The sequence below is a fragment of the Myotis brandtii genome, unplaced genomic scaffold (genome assembly GCF_000412655.1).
Source record: "Myotis brandtii unplaced genomic scaffold, ASM41265v1 scaffold389, whole genome shotgun sequence".
NCBI classification, from domain to species: domain Eukaryota; kingdom Metazoa; phylum Chordata; class Mammalia; order Chiroptera; family Vespertilionidae; genus Myotis; species Myotis brandtii.
In genome coordinates this window covers 1878149-1900532 of record NW_005364914.1, presented here as the reverse complement: position 1 = coordinate 1900532, position 22384 = coordinate 1878149, and the positions used below count along the sequence as shown (strand labels likewise).

Sequence of the window (22384 nt, the reverse complement as noted above, 5' to 3'; positions counted from 1 at the left end):
CTAGTTCCCAGGATATTCTAATCTCCTTAAAAGATGGATCATACTAACTAGTACATGTTAATAGTCTATCTAAAAATTTAAAAGAAGAATCTGGACTTCTCCACTACCAGAATACCTTAAGGATACATGAAAGAAAAGATATTCACGATCTAAACAAAATACCTTTCATTATGAAGTATATAAACTCAAAACTCCAAACAAGTACTGCTGATAAGATCCACTGACATTACATTTTAAAATAACATTATATAATTAGTCTTCTTTAATCTGAGTTAGTATAGTATCACTTATCTTTACTAATACCAAAAACCACAACCACATTAATATTTGATAGAATCTTGATGTCTGAAATCGAATCCCTGTATATCAGATAGCGTCCAATTAAAATATAAGTGTTGCTTTCATTCATCAAAGGAAATATTTTATTCAAATTTCTAAAACAAATTTGAGGTGTTATGTTGGGTTTGAATTGAAGAGAAAGGCCCAGTTAAAAAATGGTTTTCATTTGACAGAAGCTGAAATAGGTGTATACATTCTAATCAAAGATCTGCCCCGTGTGGCACTTTTCAAGTTTTTAAAAGTCTACCAGGCCAAACCTTTAGCCGCCTTCGCTGCTTTTGCTTTGCTTTTCCCCTTTCCTTTTTCTCACTTTGCCTTCAGCCTTTTTCTTTGCCTCTGGTTCATCCATATGGGGTACTGTCCATGCTGGTCTAGAAGAGTCTTTTTGTTTCTCTTAATGTCAGTCTCCATTTTCATGTCATCTGAATAAAAAAATGGAAAAGCTATTAATACTCACGAATGAAAAATCAACCCTGTAAAAAAGCATATTAATGCAGTGAGAACATCAATAATGAAAGTGGTCTGAAACTACAAAAGAAAAAACAAATCCCTCATTGACTAACTCTGAAAACCCCTAACAACACTTTCAGTGGAGACACACACATGCTGTCAAGTGTTCCTACTACTGTGAAAGACAAGTATTTGTGAGCAAAGAGACATCACCTTTTTAGTCACTAAAAAACTTTCTAAAGAATGTTGTCATGATTGTCCTTTAGAATAATAAAGGTTAAATAGGAACCATTAAGGATGTATGAATTTGAGTTACTGCGTTAGGGGTAAGTATATGGTTCTGAGTGAGTTACAAGAACATTTCTTAAATTAAGTGCCTTCTTGAGCTAAAAAAGACAGCTGAGCCATTAAGAACTGTACCCACACTTCTAATGGACAGGCCTCAGAAGTAAATGAGCTGATTAGGAATGAATGGCCATTTCTAATGCCGTGAACTAGGAAGAGGAGGAGGAGCAGTAAGCAGCAGGATTTAGATAACAGAGATGGAGAGAAAATAGAGAATGACTGGATATATCTCGGGGCCACCACACTTTTCTAGCCAGATGACATGAAGAAATCCAGCTCTACTAACAGGAGACTTGGCAGGAAGCTCAGTGCAACCATGCTGTGGTACATCTACCACCAACCTTACTTATTGTGAAGGACATGCCCAGAATGGCCCTCCCTGGGAACTGACCAAAGTATACAAGGTCTTCCATGTTTTCTACCACCTGACATTCACTTATCTGGTTTACTTTCTTTCTTCTCTAAAACAATGGCAAGTCTACTAGAATAGAGGCCTTTTCTCTAATATTCATTATTTCCATAGTACCTGGAATAACTAGTTGATGAATGATTATTTTAGGTGCTATTCTAGATTCTAGGGACATAGTGGTCCAAATAACCTCCCTGCTCTCATGGAGTTTACAACGTTCTTTTGAGAGGAGAATAACAGAGTAAACTTCAGCCTGTGGTAAGCAGTTTTTTAAAGACAGGTTCTGGACCTCTGTCTATCAGAATCAGATTTAGTAACACATGGTGGACTCTGGTAAGCATATGAAAAGACAATGTAGTGTTTTAAGCATGAAAATAAAACTTGATTTATATTCTAAAAAGATCACAATGATTGATAGGCTGAAAAAAAATCAGAAGGGAAAAAGAGCTGAAGAAAGAAAAGGCTACTATCATAATTCAGTCAAGAGATAGTGATCATTTAAAGTGAAAGCATAAATGAGAAAAACGAATAGATTCCTGTTGAATTTTGAAGATACTCAAGATGTGCTAATTGTTTAGATGTGGGAGAAAAAGGAAAGAGGAATCAAGGATAACTGTGAGGTTTGTGGCTTAAGAAATTAAGTGGGCAGATGAAGGAGTGGAAGGGGAAACATGAACTTGAAAGCAGAGGTGAGGAACCATATTGAAAACAGGTAGATTACTAGATGGGGAGACACTGTGAAGAATGGGAAAGGAAATTTCTAGGATTAGAAAGTTAAGGAATGCTGCTCTTTTCCTTGATCACTGTACACCACATAAATACACTTCTATTTTAAGACTCTAAGTATTGTGAGTGCTTAATTTAATTTGTTGTCAAAGTAGTGTATTAACCATGTGAAAACCAATGAGTCTTTCTCTGTATTGAAACTATAATATACAGCCTCCAATTTTAGACAATAATTAAGACAAAGAGGTCTCTAAAATCTGTCAAAATCAAATACAGGGAAACTTTATGAATTTTCAGGATAATGTAAGTACAGAGGACTCTCAGAATGGGAACTAGTTCTTGCAAAGGGTAAAATGAAGAAAGATCTCCTTTGTCCTGCCTTGTCCCTGACTGAATTGTGTACCTTCCAATGAGGATGTCTAGGTTTGCCTACTCCTATAGCACTGTCTATTTCTGAGACATTTGGGCTATTGTATAAACATCAAAGGCCCACTCTGCATATCCCCAAACGTGCCTATTCACATGAACTGGCTATAAAATAGTTTAGCACAGAATCTCTAGCAGCACCATAAGCCTTCAAAGAATAATGTGGGCATGGCAGGAGGTTTGTAGGGACGCAAGTGTGGGAGTGAATGGAAGACAGGAAAAAAGAAAAAAAGTCATAAAAGGAAACTGACAGAATTTTTTTTTTTAACTCACCTTTGTCATCTTTGACCACACACTGGGTTTTCACTTCAGAATGTTTGGGGACCACCACAGTTGCTACCTCATGAACATCTTTCATTAAAACATCAGTATCTACTTTAAGAATACTTTTAAGTCTGCTAAGCTCCTTTGGGGCATTCTTTTTTCTCTTTTCAGCACGCATCTTCCTTTTCCACTTACTCCGTAAGCTTTTAGCCATATTTTATCTGGAAAGTGAACAAAGATACATATTAAAAAGTAAATATGTACCATCAAAGAGGGGCAAATGCTGGGAAAACCAAATCAAAAGGTATCTCTACAAAACATAAACAAACGGAAGGTAAAGCTCTTTACTCTGTTCATGATTTATGTTGGCTTAATGTGCAACTTCTGTGTGGATCAACATGGCCATGTACAGCCATTAAATAATTAAGAACACCAAATCAAATTCCCCTTGGTCACTCACTAGCTATAAGTCAAGCCAATTCTGAAAGTTCCTGGAGTTTCCATACAAGATGCAAAAATTTAATTTCCCCCAAAATGCAAAGAGCATCATCACCTTACATTTAGGCAACGACTCACAAATCACAAAATGCTTTTATAAATATCTCTTTTAACTGAATTTTGACTTCACTCAATCCTACAGGACACACACCCAAGTCGTCATTACCCACCCCTTCAAGTCAATCTAGCCATCTTAAAGTTGTCCAATTCCACTGCTGCTTTCTCTCCATCCCTTATTCCCAGCCCTAAATCCTCCACAAGGTGATTAGTGAGCTTCTAAAAACTTAGAGCAGCCCTGGCCAGTGTGGCTCAAATAGCTGGAACACCATCCCGCATACCAAAAGGTGGTGGGTTCGAGTCCCGGTGAGGGCACATATCCAGGTTTTGGATTTGATCCCTTGTTGGTGTGTGTGCAGGAGGCAACCGATCTAAGTTTCTCTCTCACACTGATGTTTCTCTCCCCCACCCCTTCCTCTCTAAAATCAACTAAAAATAAAATTTAAAAAACAAACAAACATGAAAACACAAAACTTAGGAGCACATGACTGCCTTTCCTTAATGACTTTCCACCTCCTATCTTCAAGATCTACAAGGTTATTTGTGACCTGACTCCTGCTTCCTTCAACTCTCTCTCATGTTCCATTTCACCCCCAACTGCATCTGAAAAAAGTCCAACTGGTGACAATGCAGGGACAGTGGGGATGTGATGAGAGGGGGGAAGGAAAGGATTATAAAGAGTTTTTAGGGATAGTTTTGAGAGTGATTTATAACATCCTCTTAATTGTGCTGGATTTATATTTGCATACACCTATCAAAGCTTATATATATTACACACTTTAAACATATGAAGTCTATTGTGCTAATTATACATCCATAACGCAGTTATATAAATCGTTGTGACACGGCTTGGGTGGGAAAAAGTCCACACGATGTCCACATCAGGACCTTTCCATTTGCTCTCCTGTGCCTGAGAACCCATCTTCTCAAGGCTTGCTCTTCACTTCACTGCCTGAGAAAGGACTTCTCTGCCCGTTAGCTCCCCTCCTAGTATCTCCTATGACAGATCCTTCCCCTTCCTTTTTAAGATGTGCTACAGTCTGAAATTGAGTTTATTTTCTGTCACCCCCGATGGACTGTGACTCCACTGGGCAGGGACTACATCGGTCTTTTTCACCGTTGGGTCCCCCGATACCTAACTCTCTGCACATAGCAAAGGTTAAATAGACTTGCTGAATTAATAATGACTAGTGGGTACCATTTCTTTGGACGCCAGCAATCACAAACTCAGGCTTTTCCCTTGTGAATAACAACCCCAAACCCGTATGCAGTGGGGATGGAAGGATTTCGTTCAACAGTCTTGAGGGCCGAGGTTAACCCGAGCCAGACTGAACGACGGACTCCAGTTCGCCCGGAACACCGATGCCCGAGGGCCGCCGAGACGAGAGGCCCCTGCCCCCAGGAGCGGCTTGCACCTCAGCCTGCCCAGTGATGGACGGGACTGCAGGCGGGCTTCTCTACGAGAGGCAGAACGGAGCCCCAAGTCCCACGCGCCACAGGACACCCGCTTACCTCTACAGGTTCACCACTCACAGAACACACGCTCCAGACGACCGGAAGCCCAGCACTTCCGCCTTCCGGGCCGCCTCTCCACACCGCGCCGCCCCGCCCCCTGGCGCGTTGCACGCTGGGAGCCGAATGTCCGGGAATGCCTCCAGAGGCGGGGTCTTCTGAAGTTGAACGCTGACGCGCTTCCGGCCTTTGGTCGCCTGCAGGCCTTGGGGCCTGGCTCCTCCCAAACAGGTTCCGAAGCGGAAGTTGAAGAATGCGGAAGAGCCCCGGTCGAGGTTGGGGCGCCCGCCAGGCCCGCTTCCCGAGCGCAGCGGCGGCAGTCTGACATTTTAACCCAACGAGTGACGTTGACCAGCGGTCCCTGCTGCCAGGTAAGGAGCTCAGAGCCGGCCTTTAGCTCTCACGTTCACACAGTACTAATGGATTCTCTTACACCGAATCATCCTCCCATGGACACAAACTATAATGTGGTAAAGGCCTAGGGTAGGGGGCTTTTTAAAAAAATTAGCCCGCTGTATTTGGTCAAACATTTAATTAGTTCTCCCCTAATGCCTTGGCAGAGACAGACCAAATGACTTCGCAGGCCGGACGTTCCCTACCCTGTATTAGAACTTCTTTCAAAAATAAATGTTTGTACTGCGTCTTAGAGAAAGCTCACTTCTACGTAGTTCAGATTGATTGCATCTTGCTTAATATACCAGGCCAAGGCTTTTAAATAGACATTTGGCACAAGAAAAGAGAAAAAGATAAACTTATGAAAATGTCTTGGTGTTAAATATATGCCATAATTCAGCATTACTAATGCTTTAAAACCCTGAATTTTAACCTAAGCTTCTCGCCAGTTTGTATAAAAGCAGTTCTAACAGAATAGTTAAGTGGCCTTGGAATATTTAAAAACCCCTAATCCATTCCTTCCTTCATCCATTTGAGTGTGTACTCTGTGATGAGCACTATGCGGGGTATACAAAGATGAAGGAAACCTAACTACGGACTTCAGGAAACTTTAACCCCTGATGGAAGGACAAGGCTTCGGGGGTCAAAGTGGACATTGCTTTTCTCCCCCTCACAGGGGTGGACGGATGCTGTGGGACGGGAGGCACAGTGGGTCGCACTGCGTACCTGGCCGGAAGTGGGCTGTCTCTCCATCTGAAAGGCATACTGCACTATAGACACCAGCCAGTCCGGGCGGCACCACCCCTCTACCCCCGCTACCCCCACTCCGCCTTCCCGGCCAGGCCTCTGTGTGGAACCCCTGCTGTGCATAATCACTCAGTGAAATAGGAAGACTGCTGGGACTCAGATGGTGACTCCATGTTGTCCAGGCCCTGATGGAAGTGGACTGAAGCCAGGTGTGAGAAAAGTCATGCAGGCCAGTTAGGTAGCGTCTGCTGCACCTCTTTCCTCAAATTGCACTCAGTCAAAACAGTTCTCAGATCCTGCTCCTACCTCTCTGACTGCATTTTGTACCTTACACATGGAGTTGCCTGTCACTCTGAGTCCCACTAATTCCACTTTTTTAGTATTTCTGGAGTCTGTATTTTCACGTTTACTTGATGTAAAAAAAAACGGAAGTTGCACGTGCCCTTTTATCCAGTAATTCTGCGTCCGGGTATATTTCCTACCTGGACAAATTCTGTTATCTGTGCATGCTGGTAAACATACAGGGACATACAGAGCAGGACTGATTATGATGGTAAAAAAGGAGGAACCATATAAAATTCAGTAACAGAAGAATGTATGAATAACTATGGTTCATTCATAAACTATAATACTCTACACCAATGGTTTTCAAACTTCTGGGTGTAGTGATTTCTGTACACTCTGAGAAATTACAATATGTTTCATACCAAAAATTACAACAATTTTTGGAAAACCTGATACCATTTTTAAAAGATAAATTATTTACATGTCTACGTTTTACCTTAAAAAGTGTATTTCCCAAAACAAAAAACAATTTACTGAAAACAGTGGCATTGTTTTACATTTTTAAAAAATGGTTTGGCTCAGTGGATAGAGCATCGGCCTGCAGACTCAAGGGTCCCAGGTTCGATTCCGGTCAAGGGCATGTACCTTGGTTGTGGGCACATCCCCAGTGGGGAGTGTGCAGGAGGCAGCTGATCGATGTTTCTCTCTCATCGATGTTTCTAACTCTCTATCCCTCTCCCTTCCTCTTTAAAAAATCAATAAAATATATTTTAAAAAAATAAAAAATGGTTTAGCCCGGCCGGTGTGGCTCAGTGGTTCAACATTGACCTATGAACCAGGTTGCAGTTCAATTCCCAGTCAGGCAGCCAATTGATGTTTCTCTGGTGTTGTGGGTTCCATCCCCAGTAGGGGGCATGCAGGAGGCAGCCTATCAATGATTCTCTCTCATGATGTTTCTATCTCCCTTTCCCTCTCTGAAATAAATAAAAAATATATAAAAAATAAATAAAAATATATATCTTTAAATGTTTGTATTGATTTGATTAACTTTTAGAGAAACATTTTGTGTCCCACTTATTTATGCATTCATTGGTTGCTTCTTGTATGAAATTTATCTCACAGTTCTGGAGGCTGGAAAGTCCAACATCAAGGTGCCGGCAGATTTGATGTCCAGTAAAGGCCTTCTTTCTAGTTCACAAACTATGTCTTTTCACTGTAACCTCACATGGGACAATGGGTGAGAGATCTCTACAGGGTCTCTAATCTTTTAAGAGTAGGAATCCCATTCATGAGAGCTCCACCCTCATGACCTAATCACATCCCCAAAGCTGTACCTCCTGAAACCATCACACTGGGCATTAGGTTGTGGGACATAAACATTCAGATCAGACCACTGCAAAGTCCTAACTCTTGTTAGTATCTCAGAATGTGACTATATTTGGAGATAGGGTCCAAAAGAGGTAATTAAGGTAAAATGAGATCACTGGGGTCTCCTAATCCAATATGACTGGTGTCCTTATAAGAAGAAGAAATTTCACACAGACAAGTATAGTGAAAGACCATGTGAGAACACAGGGAGAATGACAAGCCAAAAGCGAGGCCTCAGAGAAATCCCACCAACACCTTGATCTTGGACTTCTAGCCTTCAGAACTGTGAGAAAATACATTTCTGATTAAGCTACCCAGGCTGTAATACTTCGTTATGGCATCTCAATAAAGTATTACAGTGAGGAAACTTGCCAAAGTTTCACTGGCCACTAGTTTACAGTTATAATTTTAAAATGAAACCTGCACTTAAAAAAAAGTCAAATTTTATCTGACTTTCAAGCAGATTAATTTTTAATACATTTTATGATGAAACGTCATTAACACTTTAATACAATTCTGAATAATTCTCTGGAATTTATCTTTTAAAATTTTTCCTTTCTAAATAAAATAAAAAAAACCCTAGCAGCTCAAGGCAGAAACCAACCCTGGACAGGATGCTATCGCATCACAGGAGGCACACATACCCTCACTCACTCTGACTGGGACAGTTTAGACGTGCCAGTTCATCTTTGGGATATGGAAGGAAACCAGGGTATCCAGAGAGAGCCCATGCAGACATGGGGAAAACTTGCAAACTATACACCGATAGTGGCCCTTACTGGGATTGGATTTTTTTTCTCACTGGACAAAATATTAAGAACCTGCTATATTATAGTATAGTAATAGCTCAGAAGTACATAGCATACAAATAAAGTAATAATTGATAGTTGTTTCAAACTTTATTAATCATTTTACATATCTTGTTTTCAGTCACTTTTTAGCTGCTTCCAAAAGTCGCAACAGGTGCAAGAATAGATTGATGATATCCAAGTAGAGATTGATGGCAGCTAATACATACTCCTCAGGTGATAGCCTGTGCATCAGTGAATGTGTGTCATAGATGATGAATCCACAGAAAAGAAGCGCTCCTACAGCAGCCACAACCAATTCCACTGTCTCACTATAAAAAAATAACTGTAGGCAAAACATTAAAGTAATAAGTAAGAACAGTATTAAGCATACTGAAATTACTTGCTCTTAAGTTACATATACTACATACCTATATATTTAATAATGCTGTACAACTTTGAATACAAATGTTAAAAGTAGAAAAAGGCAAAGCAGGTCCACCCTGGCTTCTGATAGATGAAAGAGTGACTGGATGAATCAATGGATATCCCCCTACTAGATAACCCACTGACTTTGAACAGTAGCATCCCAAATATAAACTACTAAAAAAATTTTTTAGTAATGATAGGTGCCACTTGGAGGTTGGCAATTACAAATGAGGGCCTTTAAAACTCGTTTGTTCATCTTTCTATCAATAATACTGATTAACATAAGACCTTGATTTTTCAAAAGATAATTTTATAACCACTCTATACAAATGTTTCAGATAATTATAATGAAGTATCCTATCTTAAGATTATACCTCTGACAGCTGTTTTGAGAGTATAGTATTTATGTTGACATGGCCAGAATTATATTTCAAGTTATCATTCTAAAATAACTCACCCTCAAGATTCCTGACAAGCACAAAATCCACAAAACAGCAAACAGTCTATGGAAATAAAATATTAATAATTTAGAATAAATATTGTTCCTTACAAAAAACTTTGTAAACCCATTCAACATATTCTGAAGAAATAAATCCATCCTGCTATTTGTCAAAGAATAGTTTAAATGTAAGAATTCATAAACATACAATGAATAATGTAGAATACCCAGAAATTGAAAGAAGAGCTATTTATTCAACATTTGTTTATATGGTGCATAACACTAGTTAAGAGTGTCAATTTTTAGATTTTCAATTGAAATGCACAGGAAGCACACATACCCCCACAACAGAATTAAATCAGAAATTAAATACACATTTATATTATAATACAGTGTAGTGAACTGAGGATATGGTGAGATTCCAGCCCTCAGTTATCTTGCTGGAACAGCCATAAAGCTCAGGCTACATCTGGCATATTTAGTTAGAATGAAGTAGATCCTTCAGGACTGAAAGGGACTCAGGACTTGTCTTTTCATACCTAAACCCTGGAGAAATGCCAAAGTTTCTGCACCAAGAATATGGGAAGTTGGGATTAAGAACTATAGAGCATGTGAGATTTTACCTTACTTACAAGCAAATAAGTTACCCTAGCACAATTCTGTGGATGCTAGAACACAAGGGACTCCTAGGTCTGAGATGAAGGACACTTTATTACAACAATAATAGTAGCTGAAGAACTGGCATAGTAGATAGGGGTTGTGGGAGTAAAGAAATTAGAGAGTTAGAAGGACAAGGTTGAAGAAAAGGTATGACGTTTGGCATTTTAAGATTTCAGCAATGGAATAATCCCTAGTGATTGCAAGGTCCACAAAGAGGCCATGGCAGGGAATGAAAGTTGCTGCAGTAGAAGAGGTCCAGAGATATTGAGAGGCAAAGGTGATGGATGGGCCTAACATGTAGTTTGATGCTAAAGTCTTCAAAGAATGAGGAGGCTTGACCAAAAAGGGGATCAGTGACAGTAATGAGAAAGGGTAGGATGTGTATCACCAGAAAGCATAAGCCTTAATGCAATGAATTTCTATTATGCTGAAGGAATAATGAAAAGTGGCACCAGGAGACTAAAGCAGTTTTTAATAGTAACCCCCCACCCCCACCCTAAGCTATATGGGTGTGGGGGAATGAGTGGCTAGAGAACAGTTCTCAGGGAGGAATCAAGTTTCAGCTGAGATAAGGAAGAAGAAAGAAGATGTTATGAAGAGGCTGAAATATAGGGAAGATTATTTGCCAGGAGTTCTAGAGACTATAGTAGAATGGATGGGAAGGAGGGGAGCAATTAGAGTTCGGAATAGAAAAGAGAGCAAACCTTTCATTATATATATATATATGAATGAAACCCCCTTTCCCCCAAAAATAAGAATAAAAAAAGAACATGTTACCTTTCCCTAAATCAAACTCCATTTTAATAAAACTATTCATCTTGCACAATTATCAGTGTTGTCTAACCAGCTATAGTTTATCCCAACAGATTTCTGATAATCTGGATTACCGAAAAAAGGGGGGGGGGGGGGGGGGGGGGGGGTTACAAGAGTACAGTTTTGTAAAATTTTAGTGTTGTAACAGGAAAAAGAACAGAAAATGGTTGGGTGATTATTTGTGCCAACAGGAAGCCAGAGTGATTTTAGAAAAAAAGAGTCTATTCATTCTTAACCTGGTGAGGGCAACACAGTACTATTATCCTAATAAAAAGGATCATTCCATATATCTATTAGTTTGAAGAAGGAGAGAGGTTAATCAAATGGATCAAAAAGGTTTTAAGGTTCATGCAGACATCTCCAAAATCTTGCTTTCACCAAGGTTTTGGATGGTTTTGGTAACATTTATGTTAAGACAAAAACCTAAATAATTTAGGCAAATTCCATACCATTCATAAAGCACAGAGCCTACTCTCTAGAAAGCTAATTTATTTTAGCATTCACTTCCTTTTCAACATAGAGGGGAAGGAAATGACTCAAAGCCAGTTTCCATGCCCTTGAATGTTCTGGGAGAGTAGGATCCTATAACTCAAAGAGATGACCTTTCATTGTGCTCCACTTTAAAAGGCAGTATTCAAAACTAACAGTACAGCACTTCTCTCAAAACTATAATATTAAAGATATCTATCATAGCCATGAATATATTACTTACCCTGCTCCAAATTTGCTGAAATCTTTCTTAGATTGTAGAGTATACATAGTCAAACCAAGAAATACTGCAGTAGTCAGTACAAAAGCTTGGAGAATAATATACACATCATAGAAAGTAACTGTAAAATTTAAAAAAAAAACACAGATTTAAAGTGCATATAAATATACTCAATATAAAACAGCTTTTTTTCTGGGTTTTAACCAAAATGCTTTATTTTCTCATACTACATGCCAATAAGAACTAAGAAAAGTTTCCTTATTCAGCCTTGAGTATTGATTGGTACAGTAAGACTACCTCCATAATGCAATAACTAGGCTCCAAAATATTCATCAATGCAAAATAAGGAGGTCACATTATTCTGAGTTAAAGAAATGACTGGAGATTACACAGCTAGCCAGTTAGGAGTTTTGGGGGTATGGAGAAACAATTCTCACCCTACCCCTGTTCTAGATGCAATTAATCACTATCTGCGATGATTGTCCATTATGGCTTAGATATCAATAGAGAGGATTCTGGGTTCTGTGGCTGGATGGGAATTCCTGGATAGTATATAGCAGTTCTAGCAATCACCTGGTTAATTGTACCCAGTTCATGGATTGAATATGGCTATTGCAATACAACTGCTTAACATTTTAAGAAAATGATAAATTATAACCTCTTTAAAGGAAGTTAATTGCTTTGAACCCCAAACCACGGAAGTTATTTTTAATTTTTCAGGGATTAATTATCCAAGCTCTTTCTATTCCTAAATGCTAAATTATTGTAATTTCTCCATTTATGCCATTACAGGATTAGGAAGGTGAACGCAGAAAGATAAAACATGAAATCACTTTTGCTTCTTGTCAGTAATTTCAGTGTAGGATGTTCTCAGATTATCCTCTCTACGTATTTCTACCCCCAATTCCAATACCCTTGAAATAAATCTCTTTCCTATATCCCTTACAAATGGTGGGAGTCAGGGAGGGCAGAGATGGATTTGATAAAAACATTAATAGTAAGTAACATTAATAGATAATAAATCTAACAAGTAAATATTAACACTTCCTATGTTATAAAATTTCAGTCCTATTTTAGTACTTACTATTTTCTTATATTCTAATTATTTTATAAAAGAGGTAATTACCAAACAATACATACATTCAATAAACTGGCATCAAAAGTTAAAAAAAGTATTGACAAGACAGGAAGAGATAAATATATTAACCATAAGGATTAACAGTTTATTGAGAGTAATGGTTAATACTGACCCTTTTGATACCCCAGGTTATCATTTTGAAACAATCATAATTTTTACTGTTAATCATAAATGTTTTACTTGAGGCATTAAATAGGGTACATCAAGTAATTATAAAAGACATTCCTTTCAAACACATTAAACACCAAATACAAAACAGAAATTACTACTGTTTTTTTGTGGGGCCATTTGAGAAAAGATGAGGATCTATATATTTAAAAAACCAGTGACCAAAAAAAAAAACAAAAACAAAAAAACCAGTGATCAGAACGCCTTAATGACTGAAACGACCAGTCGCTATGACACCCACTGCAGCCAGCCAACCGGCCGGATGGGGGGAAGGGGCCAGCCCATGGCCCCTCCCCCCAGCCGTCCCTGCCCCTGATTGGCCTCTCCCACCCCAATCGGGGGGCGGGGCCAGCGGCCAACCTCCTGTGGCCCCTGATAGGCCTCTCCCACCCCAATCAAGGGCAGCTGGCCCTGCCCCTGATCACCCCTCTATCCCAATAGGGGGCTGGCCAACCTCCTGTGACCCCTCCCCCCAGCTGCCCCTGCCCCTGATGGGCCCTCACCACCTCAATTGGCCTGCAGCCCCTCCCCCCAGCCAGCTCCACCCCTGATCGCCCCCACCACACCAATTGGGGGTGGGGCTGGCCAACCTCCCACAGCCCTTCCCCTGGTTGCTGACCCCTGATAGGCTCCCCCAGTCAGCCCCCCCGACCCCTATCAGGGCCGGGGCCCGCTGGCCAATCGCCTGTGGCCCCTCCCCCCAGCCGGCCTGGCCCTGATGGGGCCCCAATCAGACCAACCTCCCACCGTCTCCTCCCGACAAGCCTTGCCCTGATCCGCCCCAACTGGGGCCAGGCTGGCTGGACCCCACCCATGCACGAATTCGTGCACTGTTGCACTGGGCCTCTAGTATCATGATAAAGTATAGTTTGATGCAGACAATTTAAGAGGCTGAGCTCGTAAAAAAAAAAAAAAAGCCTGGACAGTATGGCTCAGTGGCTAAACATCAACCAATGAACCAGGAGGTCACGGTTCAATTCCAGGTTAGGGCACGTGCCCATGTTGTAGACTTGATCCCCAGTAGAGGGCTTGCAGGAGGCAGATTCTCATCGTTGATGTTTTTGTCTTTCTCCCTCTCTGAAATCAATAAAAATATATTAAAAAAAGAAAAAGAGGCTGAGCTCGTGATGAAAGTACCTGGCTCAAAACATGTCATCAGCTCCTCTAAGGGCCCTTTAAATTACAGAAAAGGTTGTCTTATTTTTATAAATGAATAAACACAAATGAATATTATTCTACATTCCTACTGTTTTTCTAATTCTTTTCCACTACCTCTAAGCTCAGTTGAACTATGTAAAGTATAAACATTTAATTTTTGCCTATATTTTAGGAATTTTTTAGTCTATACCATATTTTTGAAATATGACATTCCATGATGTTAAGCTTTAGTCCCAAATCCTTTTATCCAGAATACTTAACCATATTAAAAAGTAACTGTAATACATAGGAGAATAATTATGGCTTACCAACACAGGCCACAGACAGAGCTTCCAACAGTGTCTAAGAAAAAGAAATTGAAATTACATAAATGCATGTGAAATTTATACTGTCATGTACATGGTTCTAATTTCTAGTTCAATGTGATTCCATATGTATGATCTCATTTTAGCTTCAGAGCAGCCTTGTAAAGTATATGGGACAGATAATAAGCCCATCATATAAAAATGAGACCTCAATATATTGAGTGAGAATATTTAGATTCTAATTGTGATCCCATCACTCCTTAAACTCTAACTAGATATTTCATATCTGTAAGAGGAAAATTATAGAAATAGTACCGAAAATTCTATTTTTCTCACTTTGTGTAATGTAAATAAAAATGAAATTGCAAGTCATGTGCACATTTATAAAAACATAAATATCTCACTTAAACATAGGAATATTAAACATTTATATTAAATTACTAATTTAATACTAAATATACAGGTAGCACTTTGGTGTGGCAATCGTAAAACTTTCTCACAATATTCTCTTTCTTCCCTAGTAACAGAATTTTTACCTGGACACACATTTTTACCTGCTTTTATTAAACATTCTATTTTTCAGTATCCCTTACAGCTAGATCTGGCCAGGACTATATTCCAGCCAACAGAATGTGAGTAGAGACATGTACAACTTCTAAAAGTAAAGAGGCTTCCTCCCTTTTCTCAAATAACTAGATGGAATATGGATATGATAGTGAACATCTTATACCATATCACACTTTAGGAATATCTGAACCTTAGCAGGTACCTGGACCTCTGACAACTCCACTAAACAGTCATTCATATTTTTTACATGAAAGAGAAATAAACCTTGTTTTAAAGCATATCACAAGTAGCTCTAGTTTATTTTCTCTTAACTATATATCTTTACTTTTTTTATATGCTTACTCTACCATAGTTTTGTCTCAGTCATCTGAGAGACCATATCATAAAAGCAAAGCCAGCAGTATCAGTAGTCGTTTATAATTGTACACAGAAACACTCCCTATTAACCTTCCCTACCTAAAATCAAGAAATCATTAGGACCAGAGCAAAAATGGTATTAGAAACTGTACATGGATGTGGAGTCAATGAAGTCACTGCCACATCCTATATAATAAAGAGGTAATATGCAAATTGACCATCACTCCAACACAAGATGGCCACCCCCATGTGGTCAAAGATGGCCAGCAGGGGAAGGCAGTTAGGGGTGACTCTAGGTCAGCAGGGGAGGGCAGTTAGGGGCAATCGGGCCGGCAGGGGAGCAGTTAGGCATCAATCAGGCTGGCAGGGGAGTGGTTAGGGGTTGATCAGGCTGGCAGGGGTTAGGGGCAATCAGGCAGGCAGGCGAGCAGTTGGGAACCAGCAGTCCCGGATTGTGAGAGGGATGTCTGACTGCCTATTCAGGCCTGATCCCACCGGACATCCCTCGAGGGGTTCCCAGATTGGAGAGGGTGCAGGCTGGGCTGTGGGATAACCTTTCCTATAACAAATTTTCAAAGTCGTGAGCTTTTCTTTCATAATATTAACAAAAACGTGTTATCAGAATTCATAAAACTTTCTTAAAGGCAGTTTAATCTAATAAATAGCATTTTCAATCTTATTTGACTATAAATATTCTTAATAGAAGTTTGGAAGATTTTGATGTACATTTTTAAGTCAGAACTCAAATCACACTGGATATAAAAATGGGAAAAGTAATTTTTAAAATATATAACTTGAGCCTTACCAACTCATTCTGGTCAGATTCTAAGATTGAGTTTTTATAGGTAATAGTTTGGGTTTTCATTTTCACAAATATTTGAAACAAATGTGACTTAAACTTAGTTCCCCCAACAATGATTTTGAAACAAGTTATTTAGTAGAGCACATCAATTGAACAAAGTGGTCCTTTAAAAGAACCAGAGTCATTAGACAAAAATAAACCGAGGAATTAATCATAAAGATTTCAATTTAAGGCCTATGAAATTAAGGCCAAAATGTAATTTTTTACCAAATAAAAGCATAGAATATTAGGAGTAGAAAGTATCAAAGGGATAATCTACTTTAATATTTTCATTTTACATATGAGAAAACTTAGGTACAGAAAGGCTAAATGCTCTGCCAAATGTCACATAACCAGATAGTGGCAAAGCCAGGTCACGTGATTCCAATTCATTACTTTTTCCACTATATCATAATATTGACAGAAACACTTTGAAACTGACAAAAGTTCAAAAATTTTTACAGACTAGGAGATTATAAATTCTGTTAGTTTACATATATGCATTCAATTAAGTAAGTAAATTTAAAACTCAGTAATAAATGTTAAAGGGACAGATATTGTCAAAGTACTCACAAATCCAAAAAGCAGGTACAGGTTAAGGGGATGCTTATGTCTGTTTAGAATCAATGCAAAAATTGTACCCAAAGATCCAATGGCAAACACCAAAATTAAGGCAGGACTGAAAGACAAAATTAAAAGCAGTTTAAAGTTAAAAAAAATACAGCATAAATAATATTACAAAATTTAATAAAATGTGTCTATTTTATGTGTTTGTGAAAGTACAAAAAACAATCTGGAAGGATCCACACCAACCTGTCAAAAGAAATTATTTTTCCATCTGGGAAATCTGAGGAGTATGAGATGGAAAGGAGTAACAGGACAAAGAAAAGAGCTCACAATGCAAGGGGAAGACTTTTCCTTTTTACTTCATGAACATATCATATTTGAATAAATTTTGCAATTGCCTTTTTAACCAAAATACAAAGAAAAGCTATTAAATACTAAACAAATTTTTTAAATCTTTAAACAAAATTTTTAAATATGTTTTTATTGATTTCAGAGAGGAAGGGAGAGGGAGCAAGAGATAGAAACATCAATCATGAAAGAGAATCATTGATCGGCTGCCTCCTGCATGCCCCCACTGCGGAATCAAGGCTTACAACCCGGGCATGTGCCCTGGCTGGGAATCAAAACGACCTCCTGGTTCATAGGTCGAAGCTCAACCACTGAGCCACATCAGCTGAGCAATAAACAAATTTTATACCTAACTACTTTTTTAGGTATTTACTACATAGCTGTAATTTAAATTAAAGATCTTTACCCCAATTGCAAACTAATAGTTCAAGACTTCCCTTCTGTAGGGGAAGGGAGGATAGAAATTGTCTACTCCTAAGAAAATATTCATTCCTTATTTTTCCTTTCCTTTAATATAAAGATTCTATATTACTTTTAGCCATAAAAATAATTATTCTGGAGGTCAGGTCTTAAACAAATTTGGGATAAATCATATGGAGTGCCTTTGAAAACTTTTCAGTGAAATTATCCTAGGCCTGATCCAATACTAAGATGAATTAAAAACACATTAGTTAAATACCTTTATTTTTCAAGTGCTCTATTAGGCTTTGGGGACAAGGCATAAGTCTAATAAAAGCAAAAAATGAAGACTAAAAACTGTATACAGTAAAAATTCTTAATACAATTCCAGGAAATAAGGGGGTTTAAACCTATAAAACTGTAAACTAAAAAGTTGAGAGGTAAATACCATGTTATAGAATATTTATCAAAACAAAACTAATGTTATTTACAAGAGTTAATAAACACTTTTACATTCAAACATAAAAAGAGAATAGAAAATAAAGAACTTTGCTTATTCCCTTTTGATCATAAGCAGTGGCTGAAAGTGATTCAGAATCGTCTTACCTTTCATGTATAAATGTCCGTATAGACTCGAAGTATAAAAAAAATGCAGATGTCACTGTAGTTAAGAGAACTTGCAGAGAAAGGATGGTGTAGACTTTTCTTAGAAAGGCTAGAAAAGAAAAAAAAATCATACATAACTATTTTCTTAAGCATTTGTCATAGAACAGCAAGATCAAATGTCTTATTAAATTTGTATATATATTTCTTAAATATTAATCCAAATAGTGTTATCTGTAACTGAAACTTAAAGAAAATGCTTCCAAAGGGGAAAAAATTGTTAAGTGGTAACTGTCTTCCAAGAAGCATCAACTTAAAAAAAATTAATGGGCCAGAATGTAAATGTTTTTCCATCAATATAAAAAGAAAGCATTTAATGCATATTTGTAAATAGCAGTGGTACAACAAAAGATTAAAAAACAGAACACTTTAAAAGAATGATTCTATCTTGAAACTGAAATGCAGGAACAGAAAGCATGTGTTTACATATAAATTTAAGAAATCTTAATTTCCAAGCAGTACAAATGTTTCCCTAAAATGAACTTCCCCTTAAAAGGCAAACAATATATAAATGTAACTTTCACTCACCCATTTTTATTTCTCACTTATAGTACCTCTGCCTCTCGTTTTTATACAATAGAAATTCTTACTTTCAGAATATTTTATCAACATCCATAAATTAACTCCAAGGCCTAAAGATTTAAAAATACTTAGTCTTCTGATATACGGATAATATAATACACTGAACACCCGACTCACCACCAGCTTCACAAATAAAACATTAACAACAGTTCCCACCTCCTCTATGTAAACATCTATAATAATAAAAGCATAATATGCTAATTAGGCTGGATGTCCTTCCAGATGACCTCCAGCGGTTCTCAACCTGTGGGTCACGACCCCTTTGGCGGGAGAACAACCCTTTCACAGGGGTCGCCTAAGACCATCCTGCATATCAGATAGTTACATTATGATTCATAACAGTAGCAACATTACAGTTATGAAGTAGCAATGAAAATAATTTTATGGCTGGGGGCACAACATGAGGAACTGTATTTAAAGGGCCAGAAGATTGAGAACCACTGTTCCAGACAAAGCCGGGGGCTGGGAGAGAAGCCTGGGTCCCGGGTGCCAGAGGGAAGCCGGTACTGGCAGGCAGGGGAAGGAAGGCCTACTCTTGCACGAATTTCATGCATCGGGCCTCTAGTACTGATAATAACACCCCTCATCCCCTTAGCTAACTGCTAGTCACCTTTCAAGATTCAGCCTTTCTCATTTCCCCAGTCTGAATTAAATGTTCTTCCTCATGATCCCAATGGACCCTAACCATACTTCTAATCACATTATTTTTTTTATTTTTTTTTATCCTCACCCAAGGATATGTTTTCAGAGAGAGGGAGAGAAACATCAATTGGAGGATAATTAATGATATCAATCAAATTTAAAATATACATACTCTTTTGACCCATTAATTTCACTTCTAAAAATTTATCCTAGAGCAACACTTGCAGAAATTTACAGAGTTATGGAAAGATGTCCCCTAAAGCAATATTTGAAGGAATACAAAAAAATAACCTAAATATCCATCAAGAGGGTATGATTAAATTAATTGTGGTACACACACACTAGGTAAGACCACTGCCATTAAAAGGCTATTGTGTACTGTGATTTTTCTAAAATATATATTTTGTTATTTTAGAGAGAGAAAGGGAGAGGGAGAAACATCGATGAGAGAACCATTGATCAGCTGCCTCTTGCATGCCCCTAATTGGGATTGAGCCCACATCTGGGCATGTGCCCTGACTGGGAATTAAACTGGAATGATGCTCAACCAACTGAGACACACTGTACTGCTATTTTTACATGTAAAAGATATTAAGTGAAAATACAAAATTGCAGGAAAGTATATATAATCCCATAAATTATAACATTCTCCTGAGTCTATAAAATAGTATGTGTTAGTGTTTCAAAAATATACATATAGCATATTCCTAAAATAGACTAGTTTAATAGGCTATAATATATTTCATATATAACTGACTATATAAACTTAATTGGCACTGTAAAAATGCTCAAGGTAGAGACTGTACTCAAAAATTCATTCTCCCATAATTTTTCTGTAGCTTCATGATTTGTTATTTTCCAACAAGGAGCCTTGACATTTATATTTATAATATTCCAAAATTATTTTCCAGAAAATGTACACATTACAGTCAGCTTAATTTTGCTTTAAAAAACAAGTGGAACATTTCTTTTTTACTTACTAATTGGTAAAGGACCAGAGACAGCTGAGAACCACTTTTTTTAAAAAAATATATTTTACTGATTTTTTACAGAGAGGAAGGGAGAGAGATAAAGAGTTAGAAACATCGATGAGAGAGAAACATCGATCAGCTGTCTCCTGCACATCTCCTACCGGGGATGTGTCCGCAACCCAGGTACATGCCCTTGACCGGAATCGAACCTGGGACCCCTCAGTCCGCAGGCCGACATTCCATCCACTGAGCCAAACCGGTTTCGGCAAGAACCACTTTTTAATACAAATGTAGTCAGCTCAGTTACCAGCCTAATAACCAGGGCTCCTAAGTAAAATGCTCCAGCATAATTTAAATATTCATGAATGAGTAAATGTTCATGGAGTTTTGGGTTATTTAGATCAGTATTGTCATAGTGACATAAGACATACAGAAATAAATATAAGACTAATTTTTCTTTAAAAACAGTTTAGGTATGCAGAGAGGTAGAAATTATGAAATCTGGTTTAGGGATTTATGAAATCTGGTTTCTAATCCCGGAGCTTCACTGCAAAGAACCATGCTATTTTATTTATATGCTTTTATTTATTTTAGAGAGAGGAAAGGTGGGACAGAGAGAGAAACATCAATGGTGAGAGAGAATCATCAATCAGCTGCCTCCTGCGCTCCCACTCCCCCTACTGGGAATCCAGTCTGCAACCCAGGTATGTGCCCTGACCAGGAATCAAACTGTAACTTCCTGGTTCATGGGTTGACAACTCAACCACTAAGCCACCCAGCCAGGTAAGAACCATGTTATTTTAGACAAGTGTTTTTAAACTTAGTTTTCTGTAAATCATGGGTGTATATTATTTCAGGATTGTAAGTCCAGGGAAAATGACAATATTGTTATCACAAAAATTCTGAGCAAAACTTTGTGGCATTCAGTTTCAGGGGTTGGTGGAAGGGAGGGATAAATGGGGAGAGCATGGAGGATTTTTAAGATAGTGAAACTATTCTGTATGATACTGTAAAGGTAGGTTAAGTCATTATACAGTGGGGCCTTGACTTATGAGTGTCCCAACTAACGAGTTTTTCGAGATACGAGCCGTCTCTCTGCCGATTTTTTGCTTTGAGTTGCGAGCTAAAATTCGGGTTACGAGCCAGCTTCAGATACCCCACCGCTAGTTGGCGCAGCGAACGTTACAGTGAACGCCACAACATCAGCCTAGCATCACGTGTCTCACTCGTTCACTTTAAGATTTGACATACGAGTAATTTGAGTTACGAGCTCCGTCACGGAACAAATTAAACTCGTAAGTCAAGGCCCCACTGTACATTTATCAAAACCGAATGAATGTACAACACCTAGAATGAACCCTAATGTAAATTATGGGCTTTGGGTGATAATGATGTGTCAGTGTAGGTTCATGGATTGTAACAAATGTACCACTCTGGTACAGGATGTTGATAATGGGGGAGGCTTGGAGTGTGTCTGGGCAAGGGTATATGGGAACTCTCTGTAATAATTCGGATTTCTTTCAATAGATGGAGTTACACATATGTTGATATATATGCGATTTGATATGTATGCTATTTTGTTGTATTGACAGCAAGCTTCAAAACTTCATATGTCAAACTTGCTGAAGGTGTTAATATCATAGATATTTTTACTTACTAAATGTCGAATTTCATGCCAAAAAAAGAGCATTTGCGGGAAGTTTTAATTCATTACTTTATTTTGAAGAAACGTGCTGCTGAAAGTTATCGTATACTTCGGGAAGCTTATGGTGAACATGCTCCATCTCAAGATACTTGTGAACGCTGGTTTAAACGCTTTAAAAGTGATGATTTCAATATGAAAGACAAAGAATGTCCAGGTCAACCAAAAAAGTTTGGAAGTAAAGCATTATTGGATGAAGATGCGTGTCAAACTCAAAAACAACTTGCAGAAAGATTAAACGTTGCTCAGCAAACAATTTCTGATCGTTTACAAGCAATGGGAAAGATTTTAAAGGAAGGAAAATGGGTGCCACATCAAC

The 22384-nt window shown here is 38.3% G+C and overlaps 3 protein-coding genes across 5 annotated transcripts in view; 1 reads left to right on the top strand and 2 right to left on the bottom strand.

Annotated features, from left to right (window-relative positions):
• Nucleotides 1-404: 404 nt before the first annotated feature.
• On the bottom strand, nt 405-5113 carry LLPH (LLP homolog, long-term synaptic facilitation (Aplysia)). 2 transcript variants are annotated; one of them, XM_014544933.1, is made up of 3 exons: nt 5027-5113; nt 2969-3180; nt 405-761 (listed from the first exon to the last, which is right to left on the bottom strand). In XM_014544933.1, the coding sequence occupies exons 2-3, from the start codon at nt 3171-3173 to the stop codon at nt 646-648; spliced, it is 321 nt and encodes a 106-aa protein (XP_014400419.1). In that variant the 5' UTR covers nt 3174-3180; nt 5027-5113; the 3' UTR covers nt 405-645. The 2 variants fall into 2 exon arrangements, with proteins under 2 accessions (XP_014400419.1, XP_014400420.1); XM_014544934.1 differs by having other exon boundaries at nt 2969-3182; nt 5032-5113.
• Nucleotides 5114-5235: 122 nt separating this feature from the next.
• IRAK3 (interleukin-1 receptor-associated kinase 3) overlaps nt 5236-22384 on the top strand; it is an 89581-nt gene continuing 72432 nt past the window's right edge. Inside the window, exon 1 of the mRNA XM_014544931.1 lies at nt 5236-5397. The gene's annotated coding sequence lies outside the window, so the exon portion shown is untranslated. The remainder of the gene's footprint in view (nt 5398-22384) is intronic.
• The window catches only part of TMBIM4 (transmembrane BAX inhibitor motif containing 4), an 18530-nt gene continuing 4844 nt past the window's right edge, over nt 8699-22384 (bottom strand). The window contains exons 2-7 of one of the 2 annotated variants that reach the window (XM_005872684.2): nt 18112-18220; nt 16765-16870; nt 14430-14463; nt 11661-11778; nt 9494-9539; nt 8699-8953 (exon numbers count right to left, since the gene is read on the bottom strand). In XM_005872684.2, the coding sequence (XP_005872746.1) occupies nt 8750-8953; nt 9494-9539; nt 11661-11778; nt 14430-14463; nt 16765-16870; nt 18112-18220 (617 nt within the window). In that variant the 3' untranslated portion in view covers nt 8699-8749. The remainder of the gene's footprint in view (nt 8954-9493; nt 9540-11660; nt 11779-14429; nt 14464-16764; nt 16871-18111; nt 18221-22384) is intronic. The other variant, XM_014544932.1, reaches the window with a different exon arrangement.

What these genes read in the sequence shown, in the direction of transcription:
- LLPH (XM_014544933.1), bottom strand. Translation starts at nt 3,173, where the DNA reads ATGGCTAAAAGCTTACGGAGTAAGTGGAAAAGGAAGATGCGTGCTGAA. An exon ending in TGTGGTCAAAGATGACAAAG is followed by an intron (nt 762 to 2,968) that starts GTGAGTTAAAAA and finishes TTTTTTATTCAG; the next exon opens with ATGACATGAAAATGGAGACT.